Source organism: Elaeis guineensis, chromosome 5, assembly GCF_000442705.2.
Source record: "Elaeis guineensis isolate ETL-2024a chromosome 5, EG11, whole genome shotgun sequence".
Taxonomy (NCBI): Eukaryota; Viridiplantae; Streptophyta; class Magnoliopsida; order Arecales; family Arecaceae; genus Elaeis; species Elaeis guineensis.
Window position 1 is genome coordinate 16459938 of NC_025997.2, and position 11454 is coordinate 16471391.

Here is an 11454-nt window from a genome sequence, read left to right on the forward strand (position 1 = left end):
TATATATATATATATATATATATATATATATATTTGATGATTTTTTTCGGGGAGAAGAAAAGTTATCAAACCAAATCACGTGATCGTGAGAGATGGCCATGTTGGCCAACCAATCGATGTTCTGATTTCCTGCCCCATAGATATGATTGTGGGAGAAATCTACCACAGTCGGCAGCATGGATTTGATGCTCCTTGAGAATGGATGTTGAGAAGAATCTAGGTCATCAATCGAGGACACCACAGTCACATAGTCCTTTTTCATTATAATCTCCTCAGCTTGAAACAAAGTTGTCAATACCCCCAATTCTCAATCCATGCCACGCAGCTATTAATCCTGCACTCAGTACAGAGTCGGTGGACAAGGAAATAGCAGCAGCAGCATACAAAGCCTTCCCTTGGAAATCACATATCATGAACACAACTCCTGCAGTGTGAGAGTGAATCGATCCATCAAATTTTTTTAAAGTAAACTTCAGTTGAGGAGATTGCCTTCATTCTCATCAGAGTTATTCGTCCAGATTTTGAATGTTTTTCTCCATGCTCCTAAGTGACAAAGGAAAAAAAATGGACAATGCATTATACTGGAAAATGCATTCATGACCCCCATTGTCATTCATGGACCTGATGGTAGATAATTGTTGCTTGAATGCTTGTATACGCAGCTGAATTGTGAGTTAAGAACTTTTCTAGAAACGCGCCATGACAAGCTAAAACAAATGGTCATCTCTGAAGCTTATCAGATATGATCGGACGATAGTCGAGTATAGCATCGGCACCCCTCGCTTTGGGATACTTGGTAGCTGGCGAGTGGTTGTATGGTGTTCTAAGCTACTCAAATCTAAGGGAAGGAGAATGAAGCTGTAGACTAAATAGGCTCATTTGTTGCGAAGCATATTGAAGATTTATTGTCCGTTCATTATTCTACGACGTCTTGATTCTTTCATGGTATTTTATTTTCTGATTTTTTTTGATGTATTTATACCAGCCTATTGCAATTCCTCTATCTTATTAGAAAAGAAGAAAAAAAAAAAGCTTATCAGATGACATGGCAAGAAGCTTCTAACTTTGATAATCAATAAAAAATTACAACTTTAATATACATAAATCATAAACAACAAACACCAGGGCTATCGATGAGCACATGCCTTCAACAAGCTTAAAGAGTGTAACTTAGGAAAACCAGGAATGAACTGTAAGGTTTGGGGAGTTCAAATCTAGAACTATAAATTAAGGTCCAAGGATTACGTTTCCATCAAAAAAAAAAAAAAGAAAAACAAAAAAGGTATACGTAAACGGAGAGAAAAATGCTAAGACGGATTCTCCATGCAAAAAGCTCCATTTTCTAAACTGATGCTAACCTGGAGTTTTTTTTTTTTTTTTTAATATAAATTAATCATTCTGCACTGCATCACTCTTCATGTACTATATGGTATATGAAACTTTCCAGGTAGAGTCCCAGACTCCTAATCAGTTCAAAGTTGAAATAAATCACAGGCCAGTCGTGGAAGATGAAATAACCCATAGTTAAATGGTCCCATTATTTTGGGCTCGTTTTAGTGGGCCTCCACTCTCATGGATCGGCTTCTATCTCTTATGCGAAGTTTCTGCGGCCCAACACTTACCGCCCTGTGAGGCGGTGAAGAAACCCCGGCTCGGCGTCACCAGTAACCACCAATAACCCCCTCTTCGTCGAAGAATCGAGAGAGAGAGAGCTCGACTGCAACTGGTCTCCCGTTCTTCTCGTCTTCGCTCTTTATATCTATACGGGCTTTCTTGGTGGAATCCATGGCGGGGGTTTCTAGAAAGCCCGACAAAGATCGCTCTCTGGTAAACCCTATTCCCACCCGCATGTCTTCTTCCTTTGGGTGATCGCGTTCTTCTCCCAAAACCAACTTTCGTCAGTTAGTTTTTAATGTTGTGTTGATGACAAATATCTTGGCTTTTTAGGATAAAAAGAAACAAAGATTGCCTTAGGATTGTGATTGAGGTTTAGTGAGCACAGCAAAAATCAAAATATCATTTATTGGGATGATGGAATTAAAGAACGGTTTCCAAAAAGATTTCTTTTTTGAATTTTTTTTTTTAAATAATGAACAGGAGTTTCAAGGATTCCTGAATGACCTAGAAGGCTGGGATTACTTGCTTAAGGATAAAGGTCACAAAATGAAGGGTCAATCGCATGAAAGCAACAAACGGGTAAGTTGATTACAATGTCTTTGATTCTTCTTATGCTTTGATTTCAATTACAATGTGCGGTTAGCAGCTGTTTCTTTTGCTGTGTGATGTTTAATTGAAACCACTAAACTGAGGACGGTTATCACGATCGTTACGATGTTCTTACTAAAATTGAAGCTAAACTATATAAGCCATCTGTTATTATTATTATTATTATTATTATTATTATTATTATTATTATTATTATTATTTTAAATCTACATCAAGAGTTGGGGATGTGTCAGCTTAAATATGTCAAACAAAAAATAAGTTTGTTTTCCTGAAATCATTTTCAGGACGATCTGGATTTTTTGAGATTGATCCCTATAACTGGAAGATAAGAATGCACACTTTCATAGCATCTTGTAAGAAAATTAGTGTACTGACAGAACAACCAAATTATGCCATGCATAGCATTTGCTTGTGTAGCACTATGGTTCGCCAGGCTGGGCATCAAATTTAAAGCCAAATCGTAGCTTGGGCAATGCCTGCCTAATTGATTCACAAGAAACCATTTTCTGGGTTTGTTTTATCAACACTCCAAATTCCAAACCTTAACTACCTCCCTCCATAAAGAACAGATCGACTGTAAATACTATTTTCCTATTGTTAGATCAAATGATGCTTTACATATATTTTATGGAGAAATGAATCATAGTAGTGGTGAGCACATGCATCTAATACCAGCTAAGGTCTAGATAAGAGATAAGAAATCTGCGTTGCTGCTTGGATCATTTCATGCCTATGTATCTTAGAAGAAAGAGTAGCTTTTATTGCTGTAATTGACCGAATGCTGTGATCGACCACCATTTTTTGGTTGGTTTTCCCACAGGAGGTGACCCAAGGTAGCATTCTCTAAATGCTTTCACTGCACAAACAACTCTATCTTGTTTTCTTTATTTCTTTCCTCATTTGCCCCTATTGTGATGATAGAAACTTGTCAAAATCAATATATCCTTGAACTACTAAGACCAATGTAAAACATATGTGGTTCCTGAAAAATGCCTATGACATGTTTAGTTTCTTTGTAAAATTAATCACTATCATAAGCAGCAATGGTGCTTTTTAAGCTTATGGATCTATATTGCCATTAATTGGCATTGATTACAAATCATCCTAAATTTTTTATTTTCATTAGGTACTCTCTTTTTATTTACATCCATTAGTTTGGTCTTATCCTTATCTCATCTAATTGATGAACCAAGATCAGCAGCTTCACCATAGACGTATCTATTTCACATCATAATTAATTTATAGTGGTAAAATAGTATTGAATATTAAAATTTTTGTTTTTTAATGCATTGACATATTGACCTAGCATGGTACTATCAACTCAAAGAGGTCATAATTTGATAACATGATAAGTTGTCTATGAGTCCTCGGACTCAGCCTTACACATACTGGCTTGAAGTTTCTTTTTTGCAGAGAACTTCAGAATGTAACTGCAAATGATGGCATGTCCACTTGTTTTACCATGTAACTGCAAATGAATATAGTTTATATAACAATATTATATTGTATATTGCATTCTTACATTTGTAAGTATAATTTAGTTGATACTTGAGGTTGTTGAATCTTTTTTGTGTTCAAGAATACATTTTTTTTGAGCTATGCTGCTTGTACATTGTCTGTGCATGTTGTTTGAATTAGGAAAAAAAAAAACTTTGACTTTGTTCTGACAAAAAAGCAGAACTAATTTAAATATAGTACTGTTTATACAAAATAAATTCAATTTCTTTGCTCAAGGTTTTAAATCCCATGGGAAAGGGTTGTCCTGATTTTTTCATAGAATGGGACGCGCCGCCGTCCCGCCCCATCCCATCCCGACACTTGGGACAAGAGATGTCCTAAGGCGTCTCGATTGGGACACTGGGATGCTAGCGGGACGGCCTTCTCCCGATACATGAGATGGTACGCTATCCTGGTGTTCCATGAGACGCCCCGTTGGGACCTGAATCCTTGCTCTGAGCATCACATCTTTCCAAAATTTTAAATGGGCAGACTGTCATTATACTATCTGAATAACATAATGTGTGGTATCTGGTTTATGTTTGAAATGATGCAATGCTTCTTTTTGAAGGGATCCTTGAGGAATGCTGGAAAGGTCAATGAAGATGAGGGACCCTTGAAAAAGGTTCCTGCAGTTGAAGTTAAAAGTAAATATTCAGATGCTATCAGCCATATGCCTAGCAGCTTCTACAGTGAGGAAAAATTGCCTGATGCAGCTTCAGAAAAAGAGCTTGTAGGCATAAATACTCTGATTATCTGTTGTGATGTTCTCCATTCCATGGTGTAGCTACATTATCTGAAGCAAAACTGATTGTTTCTATTCCTGGTTGCAGGGCAATGAGTATTTTAAGCAAAAAAAGTTCCCCGAAGCAATTGAGTGTTACTCAAGAAGCATTGCTTTATCCCCTACATCAGTTGCTTTTGCAAATAGAGCTATGGCATATCTCAAACTAAAAAGGCAAGTTTATGTTTGAGCCTGATGTTTAGAACTGGCTATTGCCTTTTGGCTCTGGAACGAGGATGTGCTTCTTAGACCTTGTCTCTATAGGGGGAGAGTTCTTGTTTATTGGGAAAAATATTTTTTTCTATAATAAAAAAATGCTAAAAATCCTCTGTTTCCTATTAACTACCAATTGATAAATCATTGCATTTCAGAACTTTTTCTTGAGCAATAATCATATTGGCTTTTCAGTTATCTGTGTTGACCAGAAGATAAAGCTTATTTCAGGGTTTCTGGAATTTTTTGTGGCATGATGAGCTAGCATTTGATTCTCATGTTCTTTGAAAGGTTAGGCTGATAATAATTTATTGTCTTATAGTGGATAATGGCCATCATGTCAGTATGGCCTTTTTACTGTGAATAGGCATGAGTTGCAACTCCTTGAGTAATGATAAGAACTAAAGAATCCAAGGAACAGGATTGTGACTGATCATCATGTATATATGACTATATAATTCCTTGGGGAAGATACGTTCAGCTGGATGTTATATAAGTTCCTCTTGCCAATAAGAATATCAATCTAATTTCCTTCATACATCTTGTCCTTGTGGTTTGGCTTCTGACTGCCTTTGAATCCTTTAAATGTGTTTATTAGGTTTGAAGAGGCTGAGAACGACTGCACCGAGGCCTTAAATTTAGATGATCGCTATGTTAAAGCATACTCACGTCGAGCTACAGCCAGGAAGGAACTTGGAAAACTTAAAGCATCCATGGAAGGTATCATGGATTCACACTTAATCTCTTAATATGTGAAACCCAATTTATGCAAATAAAGTTCCATCATCTTGCCTAGTGGCAAATGACATCCAAATTCTGATCACAGATTCTGAGTTTGCTACAAGACTAGAGCCTAATAATCAAGAACTTAGGAAGCAACATTCCGAGACAAAGGCATTGTATGAGAAGGTGACTTTTTTTTTGCTTAATTGTAACTCTACAATTGTGATATTTTCCTTCAAGGTCCATTGAACCATGCCGAATTAGCTGATTTGGGGCATACCGAACTGGACCAGTCGATTACCAGCATGGTTCTTTCCATCAGTTCTTAATGGAAGTCTTACTATATGTTTCATGCTCCTACGGAGGGAGAGGGAGAGGGAGAAGGAGAAAGAGGAAGAGGGAGGGAGGGAGAGAGAGGGCTCGAAAGCCCTCGTTGATGGGTTGCCTCTGTTTCGTTTTGAAACAGGGGGTCCCTACTCCTTTTTTGCCAATTTGGAATTAAAGTTGGCAAATCATTTGCTGGCTTCAAGCCCTCTCTCTCTTGGCCTCTCTCCCCCTTCCCTCTCCCTCCTTCCCTCCCTCCCCCTCCTCGCTCTCTCTCTCTATCTTTCTTTCTTTTCTTCTCTCTCCTACCTTCACCCCTCCCTCTTCGGCTCTCCCTGTGTCAGTACATCCCGAAATGGTGAGGTATGGATTCGTACTGTGCTGAACCAGTTGCCGGCCGATACTTCCTCTGGTATTGGTTGGGCAAATCTTATTTTCTTATTTGGCATATGGAACCATGTTGATGAAATGTTTTATGCACTTGTATTTCCGTGAATAATTTAACCATGATAAGACTTCTCATCATGTGGCATGTGTTCCTTTTTTAGCAACATCTAATATGTATATATATATATATAATATGGGGTGGTCCTGCTTGTGTTCTTAAATATTTAAGTGCTGGAGAGTTAGATTAAAATCAAATCGAGTTGTAACAAGCTTGTAATATCGGTTGATCTCTTCAGCAAAGTACAATTTGTAGTCCATGCAGAGATAAGACGACCTTGCCATTTGTTTTATAATTTGGCTTCCAAAGCACAGTTGCATGCACACATCCTACACTCTTAGCATCGCATATGCATGCAAGCACACAAACACACACACATGTTCACATAGATACATGCATATTACATAACTAAAGAGGTTTGTCCCAATCGTATCCATTTGCCTTGTTTATTTATCTTCTAGGAATTTGCAAAGTTTTTTTCTTGGCATGACTAATTTAAATTTACTGAAACAGGAAATTTCTAAGAAAATTCGTGGACCCTTAAAAAACCCTTTTCAAGGAATTCAAGGAGTAAGTAATTCAGAGATGGGAACAAAAAATGCTCGTGGTGATCATTCAGTCTTAAGTAATGCTCAAAATGCAGCAGCGGCTGCCAATGGAACCCAAACTAAGGTACAAAGAACCTAATCTGGATTTTTCTTTTAATCATTATTTGATGCCAATGACTTTATCATCTGTAAATGGAGAAATGCAATCCATAGTATTGCCAATGGATCAAATGGGAGTTACATGGTTGAATTATATGTATTAGTGGTGCCTTCTCATCCTTATAGATTAAGTTTACATGCAAGTAAGGTGTCCTGCTACCAGTATATCTTACTGATGTAGGACAGCCTTGATTAGGGAAAAATCAGGGATGCTTAATGGGTTATTTTGGACAAAGGGTAGGGAAATTGTGTAAAAGGCTGGGGTTTATGTTGGTATATGGATATGGAATGATTTGGGTGCAAAATAGAGACAAAGAGATGAAGTTTTGGGGGTTTATGGGAGCTGAAAGTAGAAAAACAGGAATAAAAATTTGTGGGTATTGGTTTTGTTGCTTGTGGCTGCTAGTTTTTCGTGGGAATGGAATCAAATCTGAATTCAAGATTTTTAGGGTGCTGTAATCAAAGGAAAAGAAGAAGAAAACAGAGATTTTCTGGGCTCACACCTATGGTTACAATTGCATCACACAACTTTAAAAGAAAGTATAATTGCTTGGAAAAATCTTTAAATTTTGACTGCCTTCTGATAATGAGAGATTACAGCCCCGTTTACAGAGTTCTAATACTCCTAGCAGGACCTGGACTCCAAATAACAAATCTGTAATTTTGACTAATGAAACCTAATTAAAGACCATAAACCAAGTCCCAAAACATAACTAGACCATACGATCCATGCACCATATGACATCTATGTCCAGAAAATATGGAAAATTACAAAAATACCTCTCTAAAAACTTAAGAAAATATTAATAAAACCAAACCAGCATTATAGTACCACTGAGAAATATAGAATTAAGATTATATAATGACTAATTGACCCTAAGCAAGGATCCAAGAGGGCTCTACATCATTCCAAATCAAGGCTTGAGCATTAGAACCATCCTTAAGATGTCTTTTATAGGTCCTCAATGGCTGCTATGGATGTCCTCCATCACTTGCACACCTGGGTCCATGTTTTCCTAATCATCTGCTACTGGATTCCTTATGAAGCTTTATCTAAGTGATTTATTAATCTGAATAAAGAAATAGGATATCATGTTTAGCATTTGTCATTATCAATTAAGATTTCTTAAATCATTGTGCCTTTGCAGGATGGCGAAGGAACATGTGATCAACCTTTGATTGCTGTGAAGGACACAGATAGCAAAAGTACGGATGTGGGAAAGGAGACCAGAGAATATTTATTGGATGGATCAAGGGAAGGTGCAGCACTAAGTTCCAATAATGCCAAGGTATATTAGAAGCACATATAGATTTGCGAGATGAACTATCCTGTTGGTTTATAAAAAAATTGTGGACCCTTTTGAATGCTGATTCTCTCATAGGAATGCTCTCTCTTCTTTCTCTCCCACATTTCTCTTGCTTTCTCACTTGGGCTTCTCTACTTATAACCCTATCTTTCCTTTCTCCCCCACCTGGGAGGTGCAGTTGTTGGCAGCATCGCACTTGGTACCCCTTTCTCCTCCATCTGTCTGACCATCCATCTATTTCTGCCCTTTAATGCTAGTTGTTTGAAGTGCTACCCAGCTTATCTGCCTCAAGTTCTCCAAGTGCATAACATGAATATTAGTGATCTCCCCTGCTACTTCATTGTCTGTCACCTCCTGTCTCTGTGCATACACCTGCTGCTAGGCTGATGTACTCCTTTCTCCTTTATCTAATTTGTTCTTACACCTTCCTCCATAGCCTTTCCACTTGCCTGACTCCATCTACCCATTCCTCCTCACCCCCTACTTCTTTATCTCCTTGTCATTTGTTGCACTGTATGATTTCCATGATTTTTATAAATTTCTCTGTTAAAAAGTCTGGAACTTGTCTTATGTTCTGGGAAAATTTTACCGCCCAAACAGAAAGATCAAGATGTTGGCTGCAAGCAGGTACTTAAAGCATCAATGAAGGATCTTGCATCTCGTGCCGCTTCTCGAGTGATGGCCACTGCTGGTAAAAGTATTACCACACCAAGGACTGCTTATGAGTTTGAGGTTTCCTGGAGGGCACTTTCTGATGATTGTGCTCTGCAAATGCAGTTGCTGAAGGTCTATCCTTTTCCTGTTTGCATTCCATCTAGGAAGCTTATTTAAGATACTGATGTTTGTTTATGCTGTTTCCTTTTATTGACTTCTATGATTAGACAATCCCACCACCAACTCTACCACAGATTTTTAAAAATGCACTCTCTGTTCCAATTCTGATTGATATCATCAAGTGCACCACCACATTTTTCAAGTAAGTATATTCTTTTTTAATGTTTTTTTTCCTTCTGCTGTGTTGTAAACATCTAATACTTATCTAGATATTAATTATTAAATTTGTGTATTTGATTCTAGGGAAGACACTGAATTGGCTGTTAACATTTTAGATAATTTGGCCAAAGTTCCTCGATTCGACATGATAGTCATGTGCCTTTCATCTACAGATCGTTCTGGTAATTATCTACCACCAGCCTCTTCTTTTCCAATGTTAGGTACCATGGCATGTGTTAAATTTGATGATCCTAACTTTATGTTGCCTCTCTTAATATTGTTTCAACACTTCTATCACCAAGAAACTAACATGCCAAGACATGCTTGAAACTCAAGTAATATTAGATTGCATCCTTATCTCAATCATTTTTGTCTCTAGGCAATTTGTGCTTCCATGGAAATGGTTAAACTTAATAGTCATTACCTTTTATGGAGTGTGTTGTTGTTTCCTCCATCTGCTATACTCATGATATCTGGTTGGGATACTTCAGACTATGCAAATCATCCTAGGGATGGTTCAATTCAAGCTTCAGACCTTATTCATTTTTGGGATTGAGTCTTCAATGCTTTAGAATTTTTGAGTATTCACAGAAAAAAAGCCATTGACTCTTGATTAATGAAACAGATAACCAGACTGTTCTCTGAGTGTCAATATAATGCTGACAAAAGGTGTAGCTTTAGCTTAGGAGAACCATAGTTTGTTTGGAAACAAGCATTTTTGAGAATCCTACTTAGAGATGATAAACCCGCTAGCCATCCACCAGGATGTTGGAGCTTATAACTGTAAGAGTATGGCGAGTTTATAACCGCCGGAACTTGCATCCAGTGAAGCTAACCTACAATTACAATCTTTTTGCCTGGTGATTGCACTGTAACTCTTAAAAGAGCCAACAAACATAAAATGTAGACAGATGCGTCTAGCACATTGTTGTAGTTTGGAGAGTCATGGTGTGACCATTGCATTCTGTGATATTCAAAGTGAAAAATTTAAGTATGTTTTATGTAGTTTCTATTGCTCTTCGATGAAGTGATAGAAGCATCTGTCTCAACCTGAAGCGTTACCAGAAATGAACAATTATGTGTGAGAATAGCTGAGCACATCTTAACGTTGGTGAGTTCCACGTGAAGGACATTGAAGCTAACAGTTGCTTGTCACTACTAACAGAACTCTGGCAGATATGGGAGGAAGTATTCTCTAGTAAGGACATTGCAGCAAATTACATTGAAACACTCAGTCAACTTCGTTCGAGATACTGCTATGGAAAATGACAGGATGACATGCTTGGATCAAATGCTTGGCCCAAAGAGAAGCGATTCTATGAGTTTGTGCCAAAAGAATCCAATTTGAAAGGAAGAAACGGCATGCAGATACTTGCTAATGCTACATTGTTTTCTGAGAGAGTTAATGTTGTATTCTTCAATTTGCATGCGAAATCTTTCTCTTGAACCAACAATGCTCCTTTTTTTAATCTATCACTGTTAACCATGTTGTATGGTATTCCTATCATGTGCTGTACAATGAAAGATTTTATACATGCAATCCTACATTACATCAAATACTATATCTAAATTCCCAGCTTGTCTGATCCTTGCACACAAACCCCACAAAAAGATAATTTATTTCACCCACATTTAAAAAAAAAAAAAAGAAAGAGAAATTTGCCTTGTGTTTAACCTCTGACATGCAAGGTTAACAGGTATCTGTGTGGAAGAAATGTGGGAGAGTAAATCGCTGTCTGATTTATCTGGTTGCCCGGGGTAAAAATCAAATTATGCAAATGGTCATCGATCAGAATCTTTTTAGGTGACAATTCTCTTGCATACTTCCAAATGATGTGCCATTATACGTGCCATGCTCTTAATGAGCATTATCCAGTCACGGTGCTTGCCAATATTTTTTTCATTTATTTATGCTTAAATATCTTGCTCAGCTTTGACTCTTGCACATGTATTTTAACCTACAAATGCTTGGCCGTTGCCTGAAGTGGATGTTCACATTCGCTGGTTACTGTCATCTCTTACAACAACTTAAATTTGTGTTTTCTACCCTTGATACTTTGTACTCGTGGTCAGAAGCAGAGTATTTTTCGGTTGGATATCTTCATATACAAAACAAATCCGGATTTTGAATCCAGCTTCTGTCAAAATCTGGATTTCTGATGCTTAATTCTATTGGTTGACGTTTACTATCTTGTCAGAAAATGTATGGTTTTGTGGCATTGTTTGTCAGAGTAC

At 37.5% G+C, this 11454-nt stretch overlaps 1 protein-coding gene across 7 annotated transcripts; it reads left to right on the forward strand.

Annotated features, from left to right (window-relative positions):
• Window positions 1–1637: 1637 nt before the first annotated feature.
• Window positions 1638–11101, forward strand: LOC105057344 (uncharacterized). Of its 7 annotated transcripts, none has more exons than XM_073257635.1 (12): window positions 1638–1827; window positions 2098–2196; window positions 4295–4456; window positions 4557–4681; window positions 5319–5440; window positions 5547–5629; window positions 6726–6884; window positions 8068–8208; window positions 8854–9012; window positions 9108–9202; window positions 9304–9401; window positions 10385–10776. In XM_073257635.1, exons 1-12 carry the CDS (start codon window positions 1786–1788, stop codon window positions 10486–10488), a joined length of 1389 nt encoding a protein of 462 aa, XP_073113736.1. In that variant the 5' UTR covers window positions 1638–1785; the 3' UTR covers window positions 10489–10776. The 7 variants fall into 7 exon arrangements, 5 of the variants coding, with proteins under 5 accessions (XP_073113736.1, XP_073113740.1, XP_073113737.1 ...); XR_012141412.1 differs by having other exon boundaries at window positions 1640–1827; window positions 8827–9012; window positions 9336–9401; window positions 10226–10776; XR_012141413.1 differs by having other exon boundaries at window positions 1640–1827; window positions 8827–9012; window positions 9336–9401; window positions 10385–10403.
• Window positions 11102–11454: the final 353 nt, after the last annotated feature.